Source organism: Sciurus vulgaris (assembly GCF_902686455.1).
Source record: "Sciurus vulgaris genome assembly, chromosome: 2".
Classification (NCBI taxonomy): Eukaryota; Metazoa; Chordata; class Mammalia; order Rodentia; family Sciuridae; genus Sciurus; species Sciurus vulgaris.
Window position 1 is genome coordinate 28,806,863 of NC_136462.1, and position 25,541 is coordinate 28,832,403.

The 25,541-nt window shown below is 50.5% G+C and overlaps 1 protein-coding gene across 2 annotated transcripts in view; it reads right to left on the minus strand.

The window, feature by feature from the left end:
• Positions 1 to 20,582, minus strand: part of JDP2 (Jun dimerization protein 2) — a 37,568-nt gene extending 16,986 nt beyond the window's left edge. Inside the window, exons 1-2 of one of the 2 annotated variants that reach the window (XM_079126268.1) lie at positions 20,345 to 20,582; positions 11,517 to 11,740 (exon numbers count right to left, since the gene is read on the minus strand). In XM_079126268.1, coding sequence (XP_078982394.1) covers positions 11,517 to 11,717 — 201 coding nt within the window. In that variant the 5' untranslated portion in view covers positions 11,718 to 11,740; positions 20,345 to 20,582. Of the gene's footprint in view, positions 1 to 11,516; positions 11,741 to 20,021; positions 20,220 to 20,344 lie in introns of those variants that run through there. The other variant, XM_079126267.1, reaches the window with a different exon arrangement.
• Between the last annotated feature and the right edge of the window lie 4,959 nt (positions 20,583 to 25,541).

Genomic DNA, 25,541 nt, shown 5'->3' on the forward strand with positions numbered 1-25,541 from the left:
TTCTTCGTTGGGCATCAGTGCCCACAGGTGATCCATCCCACCAACTTCTCTGTCTCCCCACATTTCAGCAAGAGGAAGCAGTTCTCTGGCCTTGGACCTCCCAACCCCTCTTGTCCACAGGAAAAACTTTTTTCTGGGTTAAGAGAACCTATAAACCAGGCTTTGTGCTGGTTTCTATGAACAGACTGGGGAAGGGCCAATCTCTCAAAAAGCCAGCTTGTCTCCACTGCTAAGAAGAGACCATTGTGTTTGGAACAAAGCCTGAGAAAGCCTGCTGGGCGGGCTGACACCCATCTGCGGATGGTCCTGCCGGGAAAAAGCAAACACTTACTACAAACGTGAGAAAGTGCAGAAGTCACCTTGGCACAGGCAGAAAACCACCAGAGAAGAGGAAAAGAGACAAAGACTGCTGGGAACTCCTTTGCTGGAAAAGAGCCATTTAGAGAAGGATGACTTGTTAAAATGTGTCTATTCCGGTTTTGGGGTCCCCCCCATTTATGGTTTTGTGGGGTCTGGTTTCCCACTAGGCAATCAGTCTAGTTTCTTGCCCAACAACAGCTCTAACAGATGAGAAAAGGAGAGAAATAGTGGCCCCCCAGGACTCTCAACATCCCAAAAGACGAGTAAGAAGCAGAATATACCTGCCGGGGAAACCCATTTTCTTCTCAAAGAGTTCCCATCCAGTTGAAACCGATTCTGGAACCACAGCAGCCAGTGGTGTAATGTGCCTGGATTACACCAGGTCAGAAAACAGAGAGATGAGCCCCTGCTGAAGGACTCTCCACAATTAAAGGAAAGAGCAGTCCTGGCACTGAATATCTATGAGCGGGCCCTTCTGAAAGCCCCAAGTTGGCCAAAGTCAAAGACCACTTCAAGTGCCATCCTATTAAAGCCTTGGAAGTCATTTGTCTTTCATCATGAAGGTGAAAAGCAAGGTCCTTGATTTAATTATTCTCCACCAAGGCAGCTCCGTTTAATCTGTATGCAGGGCGTGCGGCTAAAACACGGATTTCAGCCAATTTCTTTCTGGCACAAGACATAGATAACAGACAAATTGCCCAGAAGAACGGGCCACCTCTACACGGAGGGTACTGAACGCCTGCTAATAAAAATCACACCGAGGTGACAGGGCCAAATGAGTTCCCAACCAGGGATGCCTGGCCTGAAAGATGGAAGGGTGATTTTACTGTGAGTGATATGCGTAAGGATTTGGATGCAATAAAAGTTCAGAGGGGTAAAGAAAGGCTTGGCCACACTGAGGCAGAGGAGGCCTGACAGAGCTGTCCCCTCACCCCGCTACCCCGCGGCCAGGCATGTGGAGCAACCCCCCAGTTATTAGACCAGAGCAGCTGAGATTCCACTTTAGGAGCAGAAAATGAGGCTCCTTTGGCATCAGAATAGCTCCTATGATTCCCCTTTTGAAAACAATAAAGCATCCCGCTATTGGCAAAATCTGCTGCTTAATTAGTTGGGAAGTCGCTTAAGACATGGAGACTGGCAATGCCATGCCTAGGATCCCCAGATGTGGAAATAACTGTTTTGGAACCATGATTCAGTGAGCAAGTCCTGCCTCGCTGAGATTCAGGTACTACATGCATTCATGGCAGGCAGAACCATCCAGGAAACTGGAGGTAGGTTTGAAGAAAAACGTTGGTTTAGATCCTTGCAACCATTCACAGATAGGATCTTTGATAGTTAGAGTTCGAAGGCACCATCAGGTCATCTAAACATGCAGAAAGCATCTGAGTCCCCTGGGGGGCTTATTGCATCACGGATCTCTCAGCCCCACCCTCTATGGCGTGGGTTTCAGTAGGTTAGGGCAAGACCCAAGAATCTAGCACTTCTAACAAGCTCCCAGATGCGGGTGTTGCTGGTCTGTGAACCGACTTTGGGGAATACCAATACATAAAACCGAGAGGATTTTAGATCGGTTTCAGCAGAAGCCTCTTATTCACATGATACTGCAAAATACTAAATTTAGACAAAGCAGAATTTTATCTACAGGCTTACAATTGTAACATACACTTATTATAGTCACATGAGAAAATAAGATGTGTTTTGATTGATACAAAACTTTTAACTCAGAGGTTATGTAGGACAGTTGCAGATTGACAGATGGGGCATGCAGATTATTCCTCTTTTGTTTTCCTTGAACAGGCAGGTGAGAAGTTAGTTACAAATGGTAGGTATCGGGGCAGACAGACAGACTGCTTCCTCAGCTGCTGTGCACTCTCAGGAGGCCCATCAGTTAAAGACAAGCAGCAGAAGTCTTTGTTCTGAAGTCTGCAGAACAGATCAGCCTGGCAGCAGATGCACCTTGGCCATGCTCTCCAAGGTATTCACTTTGATAACTAATAGATATGAGCATGTATGTGGGTCTTGCTTTCTTTTAAATAGAAGAGGTGAGATTATGCTTTAAAAATGAGGCCCTGGCAGGTGACTTGATCTCAAGGAGCCTCGTTCCCCAGCAACTAGTGGTACTAATGACACCTGCCTCTCAGCATTGTTGGAACAGATCAGAAGACATGATGTCTGCAAAGAAGTTTACAAACCATCAAGTTCATGGCTTCGGGAAGCCATCTGTCCTGAACACATTGTCCTTACTCCTTCAAAGACCTAGGCTGGTTTCAACCAGTAGCTAAAACTTCCTGCTCCATCGGGCCAGTCCAATGAGAAGGCTCTCCAGGGGATTCTGATGTGCAGGCAGTTAGACACCCCTGTTCTAGACCCCTTCCTCTGCAGTTCTGTACCGAATCCCATCCAAGTCTTTGTTTCCATAGGGCTACTAACATATCAGTAAGAAGGAAAGAACAGAAAATAACCCAAAAAAGCTCCTGGCTTCTTCACTGCTACTGGCCTAAAAAGGGGATTTACTAGCCATGGCTACTAATCCTTCCCATGTCCCATGAGGTAGATGCTATCCTTTCTCATTTTAAAAAATTTTATTGGGATAAAATTCCCACATATCACATGGAGTGCCCAAGGAAATATACACTTCATCAGCTTTTAGTGTATTCCGAGATGTCCCACTCTCACTATAATCAATTTTGGAACATTTCCATCACTTCTGAAAGAAACCCCACAACCTATAGCTGTCACACCCCATTCTTCCCATTTTCTTAGCACTAGGGGACCAGGGGACCAAGTTCTATTTCCTGTCTCTATGGATTTGCCTATTCTGGACATTTCATATATATGAATTATGCAATAAATGGTCCTCTCTGAAGGGCTTCTTTTACTCAGGAGATGTTTTTGAGTTTCATCTCTATTGTAGCATGCAGGTATTTCGTTCCTCTTCATGGCCGAATAATATCCCATTGGATGGATATGTAGCCCTTTATTTATCAGTCAATCGATAGTCATTTGAGTTGTTTCCACTTTGGGGATATTATGCATAATGTTTCTACAAATATTCATGTACAAGTTTTTGTGTGGACATGTTTTCCTTTCTACTGGGTATGGAATTGCTAGATCATGTGGTAACTCTGTTTAGCCATTGGAGGAACTGCCAGACTCTTCTCCAAAGAGGCTGCACCATTACTTCCCCACCAATATCTTATTATCGCTTCCTCACATCCTCACCAATACCTGCTAGTGTGTCTCTTTTTTTTTTTTTTTTTTTGTTATAACCATCCTAGTGGGTGTGAAGTGGTAATTCACTGGGTTCTCATTTGCATTTCCTGATGGTTATTGATGTTAAACAGTTTTTCATGCACTCAGTAGACACTTAAATATTTTCTTTGAAGAAATGTACATTGAGATCCTTTGGCCATTTACAACTGGATTGCCTTTTTATTGTTCAATTGTAATAGGTTTATATATGTGTGTGTTTTAATACAAACCACCTATCAGATACATGATTTGCAAAAACTTTCTTTTATTCTGTGATTGTCTTTTTATATTTTGTGTCCTTTAAAGCACAAAAGTTTTCAACTTTTATGATGTCTACTTTGTCTATTTTTTGTTGTTGTTTGTGTTTTTGGTGTCATATCTAAGAAACCATTGCTTAATCCAAGGTCGTAAAGATTTACAGCTGTTTTCTTCTAAGAGTTTTATAGTTTTAGCTCTTAAATTTAGGTCTTTGATCTATCTTGAGTTGATTTTTGTTTATAGTTTGAGGTAGAGGTTTCTCTCCCCCCATTTAAAAAAAAAAAAATTCTTCCAGGAAAACAAAAACAAAGACAGTCTTGTTTTTCTTGAAGTAGAAAATGAGTCAATGTTGGTAAAATATCGAATTTATAAACACAAACCCAGTCATCAAGTCAGTGAGAGGAAGGTTCCCGAATTTCAGCGTCCAGGGAGGCCCTTGAGCGTGGCTTGGTTTCATTTCGTTCACAATCTAAGTCTACATTCAGGTTATCCCATTCCTGGTCCACTGTTCAAAAACTTCCCCAGATCTTCTTCCACACTCGTTAGACCAATGTGCTTTTCAGCTCTTGTTGACTATTTACTTCATTTCTCACCATGCTACCTTGAGGAGCCGGCCCCCTTCTCCAGTGACCAGGCTCCCTTGGCTAGCTTCCCACCTGCTCTTGGATTATTCAAGATGTGAGAGTTGTCATAGTTTGGATCTGGAATGTCCCCCAAAGCTCGTGTGCTACAAAGATGGTGGAAACTTTAGGAGGTGGGGCCTAGTTAAAGGAAGTAGGTCACTGGGGTATGTCCTCAAAGGGGATATCTTATCCTGGGCCCCATGTTCTCTTTCTGTTTCCTGGTCACTATGAAAACAGCTCTACTCTACCACATGTTCCCTGCCATGATGTTCTGCCTCACACAGGACCCAAAATAACGGAGCCCAGTGACCACAGACTGAAACCTCTGAAACTATGAGCCCAAATAAGTCTTTCCTCCTTCAAGTTATTTTCTCAGGCATTTCGTCACAGCAACACAAAGCTGACTAACACAGTCATAATATGCTGTTTGCTCCCTGATCTCACATTTGAGAGCCAGCTTCCAACTTACTTCTTCTTTATTCCTGACCAGGGAAATGTTTCCACAGAGCTAAAAGTGCTCAAATACCTACATCACATGTCTTTTTTTTTTTTTTTTTCCCCGCATATTTACAAGGGAGAAAATTGAAGCTCAAACTAGTGATCTCTCTGGGGTCAAACTATTCCAGTGCAGCATCTTGCTGCACTGTTTGCAAAAAGCCTGGGTCTTTATTGGTAGGGGCTAGTTTGTCAGGGGGTAGGGAGGAGGCAAGCAGCGGGGGCTTGTCATCCTGAGTGTGCACATGCACTGTGCACAGTAAAGGGGGACACTGAAGTCACAGAGACCAGCACAGCACATGGCAGGATGTGCACAACCTTGAGGGGTGCCAGGCCCAGAGGAGGCCTGGGACCCTATTCCCAGAACCTCTGCAGCCTGCTTGAATCTGTCTGCATGTCCTTCTAGGACTTCACGCTCCAGCTTTAGGCCACATCGCTTAGTGCCTTTTTGGGGAGAGAGACTTGAATGGCTCCACATTGTTGATCAAGGTGAGCCTCACCTGGGAGAAAACTCAACTTCCTAACTTGGGAGTCCACATTGCCAGTGGATCTGGGAACACCAAAGTAAGATGACCAGCATTGACTGAAGAGGTCATTTTATAGGGCTGCTAAAAAACTGGTGGCTGATGGGAATCCAGCAATAAGCTTAACACCACAGGAAACAAGATAAGGGGTCGCTCAAGGCAACTGAGGGGAAACAGAGGGCTGAAGGATCTTCCCGCTCACACAGTATGAAGATAACCGGAACTCCAGCTGCAGTTAGACTCCATGAACCATGAGAAACAGGAAGGTCTGCTTGCTTCCCTGCACTCCAGGACACAGACTCAACACATCAGAAGGCCACGCTGTCAGATTAGGTGATTCACTACACTGGTACTAAGGTCCCAACAGAGGTAATTGACAGGTAAAGGAACTCACGCTATTGTTAATGTCACCTCTGCACTCAGTGTCCCAGTTAACCCTCGTGACGAAACTTGATGAGTTTCAACTTCCTCGCCGAGGACACGTATGCTCAGAAGGAGCAGCTGCCTTGTTCAAGGTCCTCCTGGGGATGAGTGACAGAGCCGCATTGTGAACTCTGAAGCTTAAACTCAAGCCCAGAGCTCTAGCAGCCCCTCTGACTAGGAAGCCAGGATGGTTCCCGACTCTCACATTACCTGGGTGTCTCCCAACATTCGGGCTGCCTAGCACTTCCAGGGCAAGGGACCCTCCAGGAAATGAAAGTCCAAGCAAACAAGTTTTTGAATCAATTATAAAAAGAAACTTGTGTAATTCACACATTTGCAAATCAAGTCACAATCCTACCTTACATGTGAGCATCTTACTAGGTGACAGGCATCATCTCTAGAACCCCGTGAATGCTCAGGGTATGGGATCACACAAGACTCAGTACCACAAGGGTCAGTGTCAAATTCCCTCATCACTTTCAGTCACTATCACTCATTCTCTCTCAAATCTAATTGTTTAAAAACAAAAAAGCTAGCCACTCTTTAAAATGTGCCAACTAACTGAAGGAACTAAAGTGGAAATTCAGGATTTCAAAGAAAGGACAGATTGGATCTCTGCCAACCAAGTATGAGACCAGAAAAAAAAAAAAAAAAAAAAGCATCTCAGCCAGGGGAAGAAGGCCAATGCTATTCCAAAGAGCCACAAATTAAAAACCAATTATGCAAGGCTTGCTAAAAAATCTCAGTGGGCTGCCTTTACGTTTCAAGTCACTAAAAACACAAGCAAGTTAAGGCCAATGTTTTCCCCGCACACCAGCTGGTTTGGGGCAACATTTTATGCTCAGGCTAGAAACATGGATGGATACCTTAGTCTCTTTTATGAACATACTCTGAGGACATCACCTGCATCTGAGAGTGAACTGCTTTCTGAGGGTACCCGATGGCTCACAGATTCCAATTCACCTTTCACACAAAGGTGAAAGTCCTTGAAATGTTTCACAGGACTCTGAAGAAAATGGGAAGTCACCAGTGTGAAATCCACCAATAGCTAAATTTCTTCTCCTGCTCTAAAGATGATGAGGAATGGATCTAGTCACCAGGTGAAGAATGTGCTGGAAACTGCACCAAGCTGGAAAGGCCAGTCTGTGATGGTGTTCACACACCAATTCCTCGAGGTTAAACCCACAGAAAGCAACCCCAAAGGATCACAGGGCTGGAGGAAAGGTATAAATGGCTTAGAGTCATGCTCTAAAAGGATCTGAGTAATCTCTGAGCCAACTAGTGAAGAGGTTCCCTGAACTCTACCCTCAGAGATTCTGATTCCAGTGGCCTGAGGTAGGGTCCGGAAATCCAATATCTAAAGAAGTTTCCCCAACCTGTAGGATGATTGGCCAGGTTTGGGGAATGGATGACTTGATTTGATTTGTGTTCTCCCTTTTCTCCTTTTTCTTCTACCTGCAGTCATTTAAATTCAGAAATAGAAAACCATGGAACAAGAACAAGGTAAGTGGGCTGGGGTTGTGGCTCAACACTTGCTTAGCATGCATGGGGCACTGGGATTGATCCCCAGCACCACATAAAATAAATAAAATAAAGGTAGGTGTGTGTGTGTGTGTGTGTGTGTGTGTGTGTGTGTGTGTGTTTGTGTAACACGAGATAAGAACTAGGACAAATAGACATATAGTAATGGAGGAATAGAAAAATTTGAATTTAAGTGACACAGCTAATAATTCCCTGACCAGTAAGCAGGTATTAATACATGATCCATGTGAGGAACTGAACAGTCTGGTGGAAGTAAAATGGAATGTAAGATACAGTCCCTGCCCTTGGACCTAAACCCAGAACAGAGACTCAAACACAGGCAATGTGAAGTGGGCCAGGTGCAAAGCAACAGGGAGTAGTGTGGCCTGCAGCAAAGTAAAAACCTCCTGGTAGCACAGGCAGCTGCTCCTCAGCTCCCACATCTTGTTGCCTACAAGGGTGGCAGGCTAGAGTGGCCAGATATTCTGGTTTTATGAAAGAAACCAAAAAGTCCACATTTCCTAGCTTTCAAATATGGCAACTCACTCAGAGACAGAAGGAAGGAAGAAAGGGAGGGACCGACGGGATACTGTGGGAACCACACAAGACTCATCTGCAGGCTGGTGACTGACCTCGGAATGACAGTTTATAACTTCTTTCCTGAAAGGTCATCCAGACCAGCCTCCTTTGAACCAGAAAGCCCCTCCAGAGCACTGCGGAGTTGCCTCGGGGGAAGGGAGTCTATCCAGCAGGTGAGTGTACAGCTAAGTGTGCAAGAGTGTGGCCAAGTGTGCAAGGGTGACCACAGCAGCAGATGACCTGGACCTCCCGGCCAGTAGGGACTGGTTTAGGAGTCCAAATTGAAGGGGCTATAGAACAAACAAGGAAGGAAGGAAAGGTCTAGAAACAACTAGAGAGCAAAGCTGTCTTGCAAAGGAATATTGGCAAAGAAAGAAGAGAGAGCCCAGAAAGAAGCAACAGCTCCAAAAGTCCCAGAGCCAGGGACAGAGAGTCCCCAGAGTCCCTGACCAACCAGCAGGATGAGCATCTTGCCTGTATTGACCCCATGGGGGCTTAACTTTTCCTCACAGGACTGATCACTGCCTGGTCTTTATCCTGCAGGGTAAAAGACTGCCTGTCTACTACACAGAGTTCCAAGACGGGGATGCTGTCTCCTTTGTTCATGGTTCAGATTCCAGGGCTTGGCACACAGGAGGTGCTTAGCAAATGGACCACAGGCAAGCAGTTGATACCAAAACAATTTAACATTATGTCTCACAGAAAATAATCAACACAATGCAGTGTATAGATCACAAACTTGCTGCTTAACTTAATTCCTCTGGTTCTCTTTTACCGAACTCCTTCATGCACTTGGACAAGGCCCAGGAGATGACCTCTATGAGGCGGACAGCCCAAGAGTCTGCTGTGTCATGACTGCTTTGAGCGAGGCCCGGCCTGTGCTCTCTTGGGGTCTGGGAGACCACGAGGCTACAGAACTGCAGGACTCAGCACCAAACAGGCCATGCCATCTAAATGGTCAAGTCTTCTGGGACCGGGTTCATCTGGCCTCCTCAGCCAGATAGATCTCTGGTTAGAAGCCTGGAAAGGACTTAGGGGACATGGGAGGCCACAGCATACGGTTAAAACTTGTCTCTAAAGTCAGACTGCTGGTTTCACTTCCTGGCAGATGACCTTGGACCTCTCTTAGCCTTGTAACCTCAATCGAACATCACAACAACACAGGGTCCTTGTGTGAGATGAATGAGGTACTTCACACAGTGCTTGGTACACGCCTGGTGCTTGGCTCAGGGACAGGGAGATATTGCTATGGTGACAGCAACACCGCCAACATCATCCAGACCCCAGTTCTGCTGCTGCCGGCAGCATGACCCTAAGTCACTGAACCTCCTTCCTAGACCTCAAAATCCTTCTGCCCAATACGGGGGTAACCTGGTCACCAGGATTGGGTGAGGAAGAAATGAGATCATGCGTGCTACGCTCTCAGCATGGGGCCTGCCTAGTACGTACTGAAGATTTAATGGACGTGAGCTAGTACCTCATTATTATTCAAGAAATTTCTACTACAATGCCTACGTGAAAATCCACAAAGGGCAGTTTGCCACCTGCAGATAGATCTTCGGATGGGAGCTTCATCAGCTGCAAGTTTCTCTCCCACCCGCTTTGGGTACAACTGCTCCAAGAATGAGCTGCCCCACCCCTGGGGCTGACCTGGGAGGTGGATCCCCGGGAAGGCTGGTCGGCCCGGTGAGGCGCAGTCTCCGGGGCTCCATCTGCCTCCTCGCCCCCGCGCTGCAGTCTGACAGCGAAGGAGCCAGCAAGAGGACATGCAAATATGCCCTAAAAACGGCTTGTTATTTTCACAGCCTGGATGGTACACGTCTGTGGGTGCCTGTGAGGACAGCGCGTCACTCTCAGGTACAGGGCATATGCCACCAGTTTGGGGGTGGCTGTGAAATGTAAAAATACCCAACCCAAATAAAGGTCTTTTCCAAAAAAGGAAGGTCCTCCAGGGCCTTTTGGGAAGGAGAGATGTGGAGACTCAGCCCCCGCCCGAGGCCTCATCCACCCTGCTCATGGCCGCAGAGCCCCAGTTGCCATCGCTCGGCCATAGCTGTCGACAGCAATTGTACTAAGGGATGCCCCAGAAACAGCTGCTTTCAAGCTAGGGCTTGGGAGTGACTAGGAGCCACCGTCCTAGTAGGCACCCAGGAGGGATCTAGCCCAGGTGTCTTGAGCACAGAAAGCCACAGCAGGGACCAGGCAGGAAGGTAGACAAAGGCAGCTGGCACTAACAAATGCAAAGCCATCAGTGTGAGCAGGGCCAAGGTCATGGGGTGGGGACTGTGGACAAGTGGAGAGAGGAAAAATGAGGTGGCCCTCGCTCTGCATGCCATTTAGCCACTGCCATGCCCCATAATTTTAAGTGAAAAAATTTTAAGTGAAATGTCAATTCAACGTGCTTTGAAAGTGCAATACAGACCAAACAAAACGCATCTGACAGCCAGATCCAGCCCTCAAGGGGCCAGTCTGTCACCAGTGGCCATGCCCCCTAAAGTCTTTCTTTGCAGTTTTTGTGGTATTCATTAGGAGAGAGCTGAACCTTAACTGGCAAACCAATGCAGCCCCCCCATGCCCAGTGTCCACTCAGGAGCTCCTCTCTCCAGAACTTCCAGCCCTCCAGGTTCTGCTCTCTTCACCTCTCACCAGGTGGTAGCTACTCTGCCAGGCCTCTAAAATGGGCTGCTGAGGCCCTTGCCAGGCAGGTCTTTGGACAAACCCCCAGCCGTAAGTAAGTGGGCAGGGCATGCACTGCACTGATACTCAGTCACGCTGGGACTTCTCCTTCTCACCAGTCCCGGGGGATAAGCTGCCCTTCTGCAAGTAAAGCCAGAGAGAGCTGCAGGTGCAGGGGACCTGGGGGTGGGAGGAACTCCGTGGGTGAGTCCTTTGCAAACTCCACCTCAGGCAGATGATGCTTAGGGCTGAGGCCATGCCCAGCTCTGGCAGCTGCTTGCAGAGGGAGCTCACACCAGCCTTCTTTCAAGTTCACTCGCTCAGCCCCACACTGGGGCCGAAAGGGGTGAAGTTGAAGATGTTGCTAATGAAAACTTTCAAAGAGAGCTCAATATCAGTGTCCCCGTGTACGCTTTAAACATGTGCACATTTCCATCCTCTCTGCTGGTCCTCCCAACACCCCAGAGAGATTGCCTAGATATCATTCATTATCGTTATCATCACGCTTCTCTTGCCCCTGGAAAGAGCAGAGACAGATTAAGACTCCTATCCTAGCCGGGCGCCTCTCAAACTTTAATGTGTCCATGAATCCCAGGGGGAGCGTGTTAAAATGCAGATTCTGACCTGGCAGGTCTGCAGTGAGGCCAATTCCCCAGGTAACAAGCCTGGAGCAGCATAGAAGCTACTGCTTGCCACACTCCAAAGAGCGAGGCCAAGGTTCCACGACACAATGAGGGCCAGACCCTGGGCACAAAGCCAGGTCTCTTGTGCTTGAGCTGTACCTGGTCTAATGGGGCTTGCTCACCTCACTTTTTACCGGTTGGGGCCGCTTGCCCAGTTTCACCTCCAGGAAGTGCAAGGGCGCGATCATGGCCCCGATGTTGCGGATGTCGGCGTATTTCAGCTCCTCCGCAGTCAGCGCCGAGCTGGGGAGTCCGGTGAGGGGGCCGAGCCCTGGCAGAGAGCCTGCGGTCACAGAAGGGTCGGGGATCTGCCCAGGCATCATAGCAGGAGGAGCGGCAGGCTGGCCTGGAGTGAGCAGAAGAAGCAGGACAGGGCAGTCACACCTGGCCAGGACCCGCCCGTCTCTCACCAGTGCTCTCCTGGATCCCTTCCCCTCTTGGGCATTCCTAACGCCCACAAGTCCTTTCTATTATCAAGGGAAACTCAATCAACTAACTCATGCTGAGGTCACCATCCCTGGCACTGCCAGGGGCGTTTGCCCTCTCGTTGGGTTTTTAAAGCGATGCTTAAGGCAGTTACAGGTAACATCTACCCAGCGTGCGCTCTGTGCCGGGACCCAATCCTTCCATCTGCCCTGGAGGCTGGGCCAGAGCCCCTGGGTGGTGGAAGAAGACGAAACTCAGAGAGAAAACTTGCTCAAGGTTGCACACGGTTAAAACTGGCAGGGCAGGGATTCACGTGGCAGCAGAGCGCCTCGGGAGAGGCAGCTTTAACGGTGGAAGCTCAGGCGCCTTCGCACCTGTTTAAGAGGGAGCTATTTTCGGCCTGGCATCGTGCCTCCCCTCGAATCACACAGCCTATTCTGCATACTCGTTAAGACACCCTGAATATGAAATGAGGCAACTCCAAGTCAGAGGTGAGTCTGACGTCTGTGAAGACGATTTGGAGGCAGAGGAGAGGGAAGTAGCTGGCAGGTGCTGTCCCAGGGGCCCCAGGTACCAGACAATTCCTCCCTGGTCTCTCTAGGCCCAGAGCAAACACACAGCCTCGCCCTGCTTGACCCAAGAGGTTGACAAGGGAAGAGACATGCAGGCATGAAGGAAGGACAGCAATGAGGCAGGTCAACACCGGGACTCGGTTCCGCCTTCCTTACACTGGGGAAGCTCACGGGTAAGAGACAGTCATTCTCTTGAAGCAAGCTCATCTGCCAATAAAGCCAGGCAAGTCCAGCCCCCGAGCAAATCCCCACCCTGCCTCCACGCTGCAGGCACGCCCACCCACCTGGAGGTCAGTGCTGCACTTCAAAGCAGCCTTGTTTCCTGGAAAGGAAGTCATTCTTCCCTTGTCCCATCTGTCTGCACTGGCCAGGCTGTGAAATCAATCTCCACTGTCACTGAAATTCCCAGGGGAAATCTCCCACCTGTCCGTCCATTCTCACATCTATGGTCTTTCGTGGAGAAGGATGCATTGGCAGCACAGGGGAGCCATGATGTCCCCTGGGCCACGGCTGCTTTTGGGCAGAGTTCATGTACTCAGGTGGCCATGCTGTGTTGGGCTCTGTCTCACATACAAGTGGCCCTGGAGGGTGACCCACACCACCAGCCCTCCTTCAGGTTCTCAGATGGAGAACCCAAGAGAGGGGCACATCAGGGGGCCTGTCCTGGCCAGGGTGCAAACCACACTGTCCGTCTCTGTGTCATTTTCAAGGGAGAGATCTGGTCCCCATTCAAGCCCTGTGTCTTTTTTTTTTTTTTTTTTTTTTTTTTTTTTTTTAATAGGTTCTGCACTCTGAGGGCAAAAGCATGTGAGTGATTTGCAACTTCAAACCACAAAGACTTCACAGGACATCATTTTGTTTAAAGACTGTACGCTTGCAATCCCAGCTGCTGGGGAGGCTGAGGCAGGAGAATTCCAAGGTTGAAGAAAAATCCTGTCTCAAAATAAAATAAAAAGGGCTGGGTACGTAGCTCAGTGGTAGGGTGCCCTGGGGTTCGATTCCCAGAGCTACCAAAAGAAAAGAAAAGAAAAAAAGAAAAAGAAAGGATGGTGGAACGACCCTTGCACCCTTGGCACGCACGCAGCCCATCCCTGACCCTCCGTACACGGTCTCTGACTTGCACCGACACTGGTGTTTGGCGCCCCCAGGCTCCTTCATTGAGCTCTGCCACCTCTTCGTCACCTGGGCCCTTGGCCCCTCCTTTCCACCCCACATCCTTTCTCTCCCTCCTCAGCACCTAGTGTCCCCTGGGCCACCTCAGAAAAGGGCCTGAGACTTATTCACACAGAGTGACAGTCTCAGAGCTGGGGGAGGCCCTGTGCTCATCTAAACCACATCCTCATTTTGCACATGAGGAAACCGAAGCTCAGGTTAAATGACTTGCCCAAGATCACACAGCCAGAGAAGGACAGAACCGAGGCTAGACTCCTGGTCCCTGGACTTTAGGACCCTGCCCTTTTTTTCCCCTCCTGGGGTTTAAGAGCTGCGAGATGCCTTCAGCTGGAGGAAGTGCCTTCCAGAAAATGCACTTCAGACAGGAACCCTGAATTGGGGATCGTTCTCTCGCCCAGAGGACTCTCTACTCTACCCACCACCGAGATCCAGCAGCCTAAGTGGGAGCCCGGACAGAAGCAGCCCCTGAGGCCTCCCGTGCAGGGGTGCTGGTGAACTATGATCCTCCCTAACCCCAAGGTGGGTCAGGGCCAGTGGAAGGGCCACCCTCCACCCTCAAGAGCTGGGCCTGCACTGCAGGCAGGGCTGAGGCTGCCACACCAGGAGGCAGCTCCGGGGCATGCTGGGTGAACTGCCTGTCCTCCCGTCCTCCTCTACGAGGGCCAGGGCCAGGACCCACCCACCTCGCCGGGGCCCAGCCATGCCACCACCTGGCAGGCGGAGAGATGATTTGGGGAACAGGCAGCAGTCGAGGCTGGTTGTTGCCTGGGTGACCCCAGAGCCTGGTATCATTTCTGACACGGCAGGGGTGATGAAGAAATATTTCAAGGAACAAATGAATGAACGAATGAATGAATGAAACGACGAATGAATGATAACGAATTCAGAGCTGAGCAAACAAGTGAGGGGGGCAGGGATGTTTCTGGAAGCTTCGAAGCTCATCATCAGGCCATGATCTCACCTCCAGGTTATTCACTCCCACAGTAGACCCCCAAGAGAAATACTGCAGAGACGTCCCCATTCCCCGCCTCAGCCACCCTGGGAGATGGAAGCCAGACCCTGCTCTGTTCCAGGAACGACAGGCTCTGTTTGGAGCTTCTGTTTATTTTCATACAGATGGTATAAATGAGACACTAACAAATGCTCCCAAGATATAATGAATTTTCTGCTACCGGGGAACCCCCAGAGGGGTAGCCAGCCCCTGGGAGTAGTGGCCCTATAAATTCTTACCATTCCCGCTCTTGGGAACCCAACCCCGTAACAAGCCTCGCCCCAGGAACCAGGTACCACGCTCTCCTTTCGAGCAAAACTCTCCCAGTCTTTCCTAACCCTGCAAGGAAGCCCCTGGCTGCTCAGCTATAAACCGCCAAGCCCTCAACGCACGCCAGCCTGATAGGCACCACAGCAAGAAGTCACCCAGCTGTCTCTGGCGGAGGGGGACAAGGTGGAGAGGCTGAGCCGCCGCCTTTCTAATTGGATCCTCATTAACTGCAAAGAGCTGGCTGGCGATCTAAGGCGCAGAGGCAGCTTGGGTGATTTGAAAAATAAAACAATTTGATGTGATTTAGGGATCTAGAAATAGGGGGTGGCAGTGGCGGCAGGAAACCAATAGCAGCGAGGAGGAACTTGCCCACTTCAAGGAAGACACAGGAAAGATGACAAGAGGTGAAATCATCTCCCAGACGGGTTGTTCCATACGGAAACAATTTAGTGGGAAAAGGAGAACTACGCACTAAACGCTTTAGGAGAGGAACCCAGAGTTTTCCCCTTCAGGGCTCAGGAGGTCTGAAAGGCCGATAAACACCCGCCATGACTCCTTGAGCAACTGGGACGCGTGAATAAAGAGCAAGCTCTGTACGTTGACAAAACACCAAAACTGGGAAATGAGGTTTGTGCCTCAAAATATAGGCCTAGAATCCAAAGAGACTTTGGCAATTTGGGACACCGACCAGGAATAAGTTGGAAGCTAGCCAGGGAAGAAAAGCTGGGGAGTGCACCAATCCAAGATGAGCCCTGACAAACCAGGCACGAATAAGAAAGCGTTCAGGGGGTCACAGTGGATCCTAGGCTGTTGCTGAGCCTAAGACTTTGGCTGATTTGATGCAGCAGCTCCCTAAAATCCAGCTTAAATAAAACTAGGGCCAGATGGATCCAAAGGGAAAAAACTTGAGGAAAAGATCTGGTATCTATCTCTCTACCCAACTTCCTTGGGGACTTGTGGGGACACAGTGGGATGCTGCATTGCAGGAGCAGAAGAAAGAGCCATGAAGCATTTCAAGTCCAAAAATATCTACTGGGAGATATTAACATGAAAAATCACTGTGACAAAAAGAATCAAGGGTAGAGGGAGCGGATTTGGCTTTTCCCTCTTACGTGCGTCTCATTTACTACATGTAAAGCGATAAAGTATCTCAAGTCTTCTTTAATGGGAGTGTCTATAAATAACAGCCTGGCTTTCAGGGTCACATTTATAAAGGGATCTCCCTATTAAAAGTGCCCAACCAGCACATCTTCATTTGGAATAACAAAAAACAGGTTGAAGAGAGAAGTTAAGGGAAACTCGGGAGCTGCCCTGTCAACTTTCTGTCGATAGAAACAACAGCTTAAGGGAGGCTGGTAGAGTCTGGGTCTCTTTGGGAGGGTCAGCTCCCCTGCAGGCAAGGCTGTCGAGGCTGTGGAGGCTGGCAGCAGGGACGGGTGGTGACAGGCTCGAGGCTTCGTGCTGAGAGCCGGGGTGGGGGGTGGGCGGCAGAGGAGTGAGTGAGTTTACAGGCCAGCCCCAGGAGCAAGAGCGGGGCTGTCCGTCAAGCGCAAGGATTCCGCCACTGAGAACCAGCAAGAGGGGAGCAGGCGTCTTGGGAGCCAGATCCTGGAAGATTCCCAGAAGGGAAGAGGATGCCAGGGCAGGAGTCCCCCACCTGGACAGAGAGGTGTCAGACCAGTGACCACAGAGCACAGGAAAAACTGCCCTCCATTCTTGGAACTAAGGAATCGTGTGTGCTGCTCTCTCTGGAATCTGAATGATGCAGGTCATTCAAACTCCAACATCCAAGGAGGTCCAGAAGACGAGGAGCAAAAGGGTACCCCAAGACTGGGAACAAGGGCAAACAGTCAAAGGCCCTCTTTGGAAGTTTGTCCCAAGCTCTGCAGGCAGGAGAGTCAGGACAGGTGAGAGGAGGAGCTGGAGAGGCAGATGGTCTAAGTGTGAATCCTTGATCTGCCCCTTGCTAGCTGTGTGACCTAGGTCAAGTTTCCTAACCCCTCTGTTCCCTACTTTCCACAACTGTAAAGTTGTTTGCCCTGTAAGGCTACCGAGATGATTAAATTACTTGATACCTGGAATAGCACCTGCACGTGGTAAGCATGAAATCATTGTGGCCACAGGGCCTTCCTTCCTGCAGGGGCAGTAGAGCTAGATGACCCCTTAAGGTACCTTCTGGATTGTTCTCATTAACAGCAGTCTCCCTTTCCTACAGCCATAAGCGGATCCTCTCCAAAGTATTATTCTCTGCTCTCCTACTTTCCAGCCCCAAACGCCAAGGTGGCAGGGCCATCCTGCATCCCATACTAAACTACAGAATAGAAACAGTACGCCAGGCCAAGGCTGACCACGAAGGCACAGAAATGAGGCCCCGCGCCTGCACTCTGCCTCAGTTCTCCTCGGTTCCCTCCACGTTGCAGACCACAGTGCAGTTGTACAGGTCACTGGCCCTAAAGTAGAAGGAGCAGCAGGCTGGGGCTCCAGCCCCATCCCAGGAGCAGAGGCCAGCACCTTCTGTCTCCCTCAGCCCACTGACTCTCGGTGCTGCTTGGAAGGGGTCACTCCTCGGACCTTCATAAGAAGAAAAAGAAGGGTAGCTGGGGTCAGAAGCCACTGCATACTGGCAGGCATGATCCCTCATAGCTGTCCTAGTCATGGAAGAATCCAGAACCTTCCTCAGGGGATTCCTGCTCTTCCCTGGAGAACAGAGAAATGCTTCCAGTGAGGCTCTGCCTGTGGACACAACTCCGCCTCATGTAGGTGCTCAATGAATGACATGAAATCATTCCCGCCAGCAATCTGTATTCCAGGACCTGAGGGGCTGGGAAAGCACAAGTTCTCACTCCTCTCTTCCTGCCTCACCCCAGCTCAGTTCCTTGGTGGCAAGGACAACGCAGGACACAGGCAGGCACACGATGTGTGATAACTGCATTGGTCTTTTTTGTGAAAGCGTCACTGGCCAGCTGAAGCTTTGGCAATGGAGCTCTCTGACCAGACCCCATGGGCTGCAGCAAGAAAAGAGACTTTAAAAAAAAAAATCTGAACCGGTGGGCTCTGGCCAGCCGCCCACAGCCAGTAAGACGTGTAAAGAAACAGACTGCAAATTCCAAGCCTGGGTCACTAAGGCATTTGTCTCTGCTGAGTTCCGAGAGGCCAAACCACACACATACACACACACGCACACACATGAGCGTGCACACACATGCACGCACACACATACACACAGGCACACGGAGCTTGGCAGCCCCGAAGTTCCAGAGCTGGTAACACAAGCCACAGAACTGACTGCCAAGACAAGCAACAGAACGAGCCAGGCCCAGCTTCATTGGCCACCATACGCTGCATATGGCCCGGGACGCAGCCAAAACAGTGTTCTCACCCTCCTCAAAGGCATAGGAGACCCTCTGTTTCCAAACACACCTCCACAGCGCCTTAATTAAAGGAAAATGGAAAAATAATGTGCCTGCTGCTCTCCCCCTGCCCATATAGGTATGTGCACGCACATACCCACACACACTCACTCTATTTTTCTCTTCCTCCCATTTCAGTTTCAAACATAATTCATTCACATGGAAAAAAGCAAACTGCACCCTGCAGCGGAAAAGAATGTAGCTTGCCCTCAGCCCGGCTCTGATTGCTCAAGTGGAGCTGGGCTGAATGAACACCGAGCAGACCAGCCTGGGGGCTGCGTTGGCCCCCTGCTTTCCAGAGTGGAGCCAGAAACAGACAAGAGAAAGAGGAGCTCCCACTGCCGCACAGGTAGCCCACGACAGAAGAGGCCCAGAGAGCCGAGCCCTGCAGAGGATGCTGAAGGCTGGAAAGGATGCCCACACCTCCTGCAAGCAGGTCAGGGAGACCATGAGAGATCCAGGCAGGCAGAGGAGTGTGTCCTGGAGGCTGCAGAAGCTGGCAGTGGGCCAGCGGAAAAGACTCTCATCTGAGCCTTTCCTAGGGGACACTGTCACCACTATGGACACATCTCCTTGGAGGTGGCTGATCCAACTAGGAGAAAAAACAGACGCCTCCACACCCAGGCCTTCCTACAACCCTTCAAATCACACAGCACCCAGCTCTTCAGGAAGATTCTGGAGCTGCCTGTACCTCTGAACCAGAGCCAAAGTAGAGGGGAAACAGAAGAGTCTTTGAGAAATCCATCCTCCCTGCTTTAAGCAAGGCAAAACCTCAACCACCCAGAGGCACAAGAATAGATCTCACTTCTCTTCCCTGTAAAATCAGAGCCATGCTCACACCTGATACCTGGCTAAACTCTCCCCTAGAAACCTGCAAGGGGAGATAAGCTTTCCATTCAAGCTGCAGCCAGATTTGCTGGGAAGGGGGTGAAAGCAGAGGTGTCTTTTAAACCCCTCAGGGAAGGGAGGCTGGGGGAAAGAGAGAGGAACACAGTTCCTAGCAGGCTTTAAGGACAGCAGGTACCCAAAAGTGGTTCAGACCTTCACAGCGTCTCCTGCTCCTCAAACTAAACCCTGGGGACAGCTGACCAGGATTCAGAGTGGAGTATACCCACCTACACTGCACAAGCTCCTTCTGAGACACAGACCAGAACAGATCTGCCCTGAGGACCCTGGACAGGCCACTGATTTCTGGTGCCCTGAATGCCACTGAGGAGGATGCACTCTGGGAAAGGGTCAGGCAATCTTGCAAACAGAGCTGACAGAAGGGATCAGTTGATTTCTTCCCACCAACCTTTCCATCTCTCACTCCACAGATGGCCCCTTGGTTCCTGCAAAAGATCCAAGGCTCCCTGGGCCTCCCAGCTCCTCCAGGGACCCAGGCAAAGCCTGGCTCTGCCAGCCCAAGGTGCAGGGGTCCAGTGGATAGCCCAGCCTTGTATGAGGGGAGGAGCAGAAGAGAGCCTTCTAAACTAGGCTGGTTACCTAGAGAAGCCTGCTTCCCTCCTTATGTAAAGGGGCATGGAAGACGGGGAAGCCCAAAGGGGACCCAGGTCACCCCGAGGTTCCCTTCTCACCCAGAATCCGGGAGCACTGGCCCTGACTGAAGCCCTCTCCATTGGATCGGAATCGGAGCCCTTTCAAAGCCCTCCTGGGAGACCTCCGGGAGGACACGACTTGCCAGCAGGTCCCTGTCATCCCCACCCCACGCCCCGCACCTCCTGGCCTTTCACCCTCCACCCCCACGGCCGTCTGCTCTCGGAGGACAGTCTTCTCCCCACTCACCCCGCCTTCCCCGCCACCCTAGGACAGCACCTCCCTGCAGACGGCCGGGGGAGGAGAGCGCGGGAGGGAGACGGAGGGAGCGCCCGGCTGCCCCGGGGCGGTGGGAGCCTCGCGTCCCGGGGCGGGAACGCACGGGAAGCCACCCGCTGCAGCGCCGGTGGCGAAGCTCGGGAGCCGCCCGGCGGGGCGCGGGTTCCGGGGCTCGCCGCGCTGCGCCCGCGCGGGGACGACCGACCCAGGTGGCCGCGGCCGCGCGCCCCGCCCCGCCCCGCCCAGCCCGGCCCGGCCCGGCCCGGCCCGGCCCCGCGCGCCCTCGCACCCACCGTGCAGAAGCCGCGGGCGGAGGCGGCGCCCCCGGGGCCGGGGCCCGGCTGCAGGCGCCGTGCCCACTCCGCGCCGCTGCCGCCCGGCCGCGGAGCTCCGCCCGGTGCCCAGGCCCGTCCCGGCCCGGGAGCCGCCGCGGCGCCAGCCCCGCCGCCGCTGCAGCGTCCGCCGCCGCCAGCGCCCCCCGTCGCGGCCGCCGAGCGTCCCTCCCGCAGGCTGTGGCGGGCGGCGGGACGGGTTGCATCAGCCCCGGCTATATAGCGGCCCCTGGGCGGCGGGGAGGGGTCGGGAATGCGGAACCGGCGGAGCTGCCAGCTCCAGACGTCACAGGGGGACGGAGAGGAAGGGAAGGAGGGGACAGGGGAGGAGGGGGTGTGGATCCGGCGCTTCACACCCACTGACCTTCACCTCCCCCGCCGCCTCCGGCGCCCTCCTCCCGCCGCCGCTCGCGCTCCTCTGCCCGCAGGGGCGGCCGGAGCCCCGGCACGCCGGCCCGGGCTCCACCGCGGCCCCCGGCGCTCCCACCCCGCGGCTCCGGAGCGCGCGAGAAAGCAGGACGCGGAGCGCGGTTATGTAAGAGCATCCCCCGCGCTCCGCCGCCCGGCTTCCACCCCCGGGACACTAGCGCGGCCCCAGGAGGCAGAAAGGAGAAGGCGGCCGTGGGACAAGTCAAAAGCCCCTTGGAGTAGAGCCTGTGTGGGACCATCTTCCGCAGTCCTCGGCGCTTTCCCCCAGACCCACAGGGAGAGGCGATTTCAGCACGGTTGCGTCCTTGGACACTTCAGGACCGAGTGGTGAGGAGGTGATCTCGCAAGCCTGTTTCGTTTTTCTGTGAAGGATGGGCAGAGATTAAGGCATTCAGGGGCCTCTTTGGGTACCCACTGGCCTCCTCAGCGCCCCTCAGTCCTGAAACCACTGTGTGTACGAGCTGGCCCTCTTGGAGGGCTGCCCCTGACACCACTGCTGTCTCTGTGGCTGGCCCAGTTTGGCCCTGGGCTTCTTGCCCTAGTCTACCAGGCTTCTCCTCTCCGGGAGCAGACAGCAGTGAACAGACCAGCTCCTGCAGACTCCCAGTGGCCTTCTTCCCCAGCAGGACTTCATGACCAGCTGTCAAGGGAGGCAAGGAGGAGTCAATGAGAAGAAATTTGGTCCAAAATCAATTGGCTTTTATTTGATGCTAATCACACAAGTATTGTAGTTATCTTAATTCTAGTCACACCTTAATTCTAATCACTAAATTACTATAAGCCCCGAATAAGCAAGACTCACTCCTTACTGAGACCCGTTCCTAAGGTCCACTCCTATGTGACGTCTCTTGAGTCGAAGGGCAGCGACTCCCAGAGGTTAATCAAGAAGACAACTCAGGAGACCTTGCTGGGGAACTCCCTCCTGCCAGAGTCCTGATCGCCAAAAACGGTGGGAAGGCGAAGGAGGGCGTGAGGTCAAGGCCTGCAGGCAGGGGCAGAGATGTCTTAGGCGGGATGCGCACAGGGCAGCTCCAAGGTCACCTCCACAGGAGCGTCTTGGTCAGGAGGACGGCTGTTCCAGCAAGCAACGAGCAAGTCAGTGAGTCTCCTCCAGGCTTGGTGCAGCACTGGCATCATTGGTGTAAAACGGAGACTGGGGCTAGGCTCAACATGAGTCTTTATAACTCCTTTTTATCAGACCCTGCCAGCCATGCTTGGTCAGGGGAAGTCAGTTATCTTACTCGGGGTCAGTTGCATATGTCTCCAGCTTGGGGCAATGTCAGTCTTATCTTGAGGTAACATTACATCATCACATCATCACAGCACACATCACTCAAGTTACTTTTTGCAAGTTACACAGCACGTAAAATGTCACACATTTAATTTTGCTCCTTACACCATCTCCACTCCCACCTCCCACCCTCCTAGATAGGTAGATGGTAAAGGAGATCCCAGAGGAAATGTGTAATCCATGGTGCCTTCCACTCTGCAAAGCTGAAACACAGAGCCCTCAGGCCAAAACAAGGCACCTGAGACTGGCACCCTCTCTGGCCTCTCCTGCCTCTAGGGTACCCAGCCAGTCCCCTCCCTTTCTGCCTAAGCTAGATAGGGATGGCAATACTTATGCTCAGTGACCTTCAGCCTTTTTCTCAGAGTGATGACAGGTCATCACCCAAAGAAGAAAGGAAGTGAAAGAAACGGTTCATGCCTTGTTGGAGTGCAGATGCTCAGAGTGAAAGAAACAAGACTCGAGACCAGATGGGAGCATATGAGCCAAGCCCTGCATGCATGTCTCCCCAGTGTGGTGTGTGGGGGCTCCATTCTCCTTGTTTCCAGGGCACTGAAATCTTTCTGTATGAGAGAACTGGTCATATGGAAAGACAGGCCAAGTTCAGATGACATTGCCAGTCCATTTTCATCATCACAGTCAGCAACCTTCCTCCAACATTGAGGTAAGAAAGAAGAGAGTAAGGCCCTTAAAGAATACACATGGCCACTGAGCGGTAATTTGATAGTCTTGTGGAAGAACATGCCTCTCAACCTTAGAGAGGCCAGCTACACCTCTATTCCAGCACAGAGATCAAAGCTGGGTGCTGAAAAACTGCCCTGTGATGTTTCTCCCGCAAGACTAGGGTCTGGACATTTATATGGAAGAAAACACTGAACAGGGGCAACGTGATTTTATGCGTCTTCTGCTGGGATTTTGAAAAAACTAAACTGATCTACATGCAGGGACTAATAATTGGCGTGTGTGGTTACAGCCAAGCCTCTCTAGGGCCTACTTTGGCCCATGGTAGAGCCACTGGCAGTCCTTCTGGGTCTTTGCTTACCCCACAAATTAAATATGCTGCAGGGGTGGCACCAAGGTGTGACTGGGTGGATATTATAACCCCCCCCCCATTGGCTTATAATATCCGTTTAGTCTCCCCTGTTATTTGATATGGATGTTTTTCAATTTTATATAGGATGCTGTACAAACACAGCTCAGGGCCTCCCCTCCACCGCATTGCCCCCTACCAGGCCCCTCTGCGCAGCCACTGCCTCTAGGAGTGGCTGGAGGCAGAGGCCATAAACTGGCTCCTTTGTGCAGACATTAGCAGGCTTCTTCTCCCTGAGTTGTCTGATGCAACAGATCTGCCTCTGGCTTTTAGGGACAGGCAGTGTCCCAGCCTAAGGCAGTTCAAATTTAGGTTTCTTGTCACTTGCAACTAGAAAAGTCCTCATTAAGACACCCAGCCCTGGCCGGTGGCTGATTCAGAAGTTGTCACACATCCCTGGTAAAGTTGATGAGACTAGAAATTTGGTGGATCTCCTGGGAACCAAAGTTGCCAGAAGTTGGACCTGAAACTGCCAGAAGAGATTACATGAAAGGGGAGGACTGAGAATATAGCTAATGGTAAGCGTAGAAAAGAGCCAAGCCAGGAAGGGGGAGACAGACAGTCCTCATTAACAAAGGAGGGCCGCATCACTGACTCATTTGGACTAATTCGTTTTAAAATTCAATGAACATCAGGGAATCCCAAACTCTTTGCAAAGAAGGAAAAGCAAAATGATAAGACAAAATAATCAATTCCCCAGAACCCTCCAATATCAAGGGAGGAAGTGATCATTCAATCGACTCGTCTTTATACTAGTTTTTACTGAAAATCCCTTATGTGCCAGTGAGGTACACAAAGTTTAAGTCATGGTTCCTCAACTGTCCCCACCTACCATGCTTTAGGAAGAATGATTTTAAAATGAATGAACAGCAAAACCAAGAGTGACTAAGAGCTAATTAGGTGACACAGACGATCAGAACTGTAGGCATCCAGACGGGGTTGCTACTCCTTCTCTCTACTCAAACTGTATTGACTAAAATTGCAAACTGCAGCTGCTCCTTGCCTTCTGATGGGGTTGTGTCCCGATAAGCCCATCATAAGCTGAAAATTCTAAAAGTGAAAAATGTATTTAATGCAACTAATATACCAAACATGATAGCTTAGCATAACCTACCTTAAGTATGCTCAGAACACTCTCGTTAGCATGATGTTGGGCAAAGTCATCTAATACAAAGCTTATTTTATCATAAGTGTTGAATAATTTAGGCAATTCATTGAATCCTGCACTGAAGTGAAACAGAGAACGGTTGTTTGGCACCTTGTTTCACCATGGTGAAATTGAAAACGGGTAGGTTGAACCACTGTAAGTCGGGATCATCTCTAGTTGCTGGCAGGCTGAATTTGTCTTCACTAGCTCAACATGAAATTCAAAGATTTCACACAAAAATCTTTATTTCTAACTTCCCTTGAAAAAAATCAAAGACAGGAGCATACATAATAGTCAAAGCTAGGTTTTGCTGCGATAGCAAACATGCCCCCCCCCAAAAAAAAAAAAAAAAAACTCAGTGAAATAACACAAGAAAAATTATTTCTCACCCACACAAGACAACTGTGGATGTATGTGATTCTCCAGGCCAACTGTCCTACGGGTGACAGCTCAGCATGGTACCTCCTTATCAATAATGGCTATCGTGGCAGGCACAGAGACAATCAGAGACAGCCAAGCACCAGCATTAATCCTTCCTCTTCCAGCAACCTCACTTTAGCTTGCATTTCATTGGCCAAACCAAGTCACATGGCCATTCTTAATTTCAAAGAAGCAGGGAAATTTGGTCCTCCCATGTATGACAGAGGAGAAGGGAACCAGGAATTAGTGAATAATTAGTATCTGTCGCAGCATGCATGCTCTTATGATGATGATGGGCTGGAACCCACAGGAGCTGCTACCTTGAAATGGGACTTGTCCCACTTGGACACAGTCTCCACCCATCCTACTTCATTTACACAACCTGCCCGGACCCTGGGGGCTTTTGATTGTGTAAGTCTTGATGTAGGCAAAGCCAATCTCAATAACAGTCTTCCAGGTGTCCCTGAGGATGTGTGGAGTTGTCATTATTCTTTCAAAACCAATGTTTGATCTACTTCAAACAAAAAGAAAAATATGCCATAGGATGGAAGGCAGGATAGTATCATGAAATCAATAAGAAGTTGAGACTTGCCAATATACATTCTGTACATTATAAGACCTGTTATGAGCATTTCTTCCTCCAGTTCTTCCACTGATCAAACACCTGCCACCAGGAGAAAAGTCTCCCCACTATCTTTCCAAGGGTGAGGGGAAGTTTCCATGGTAATAATTTGGGGGAGTTGTCTGGCTTAAAGTTTTTAAAAACTCAGACATATGTGCGTAT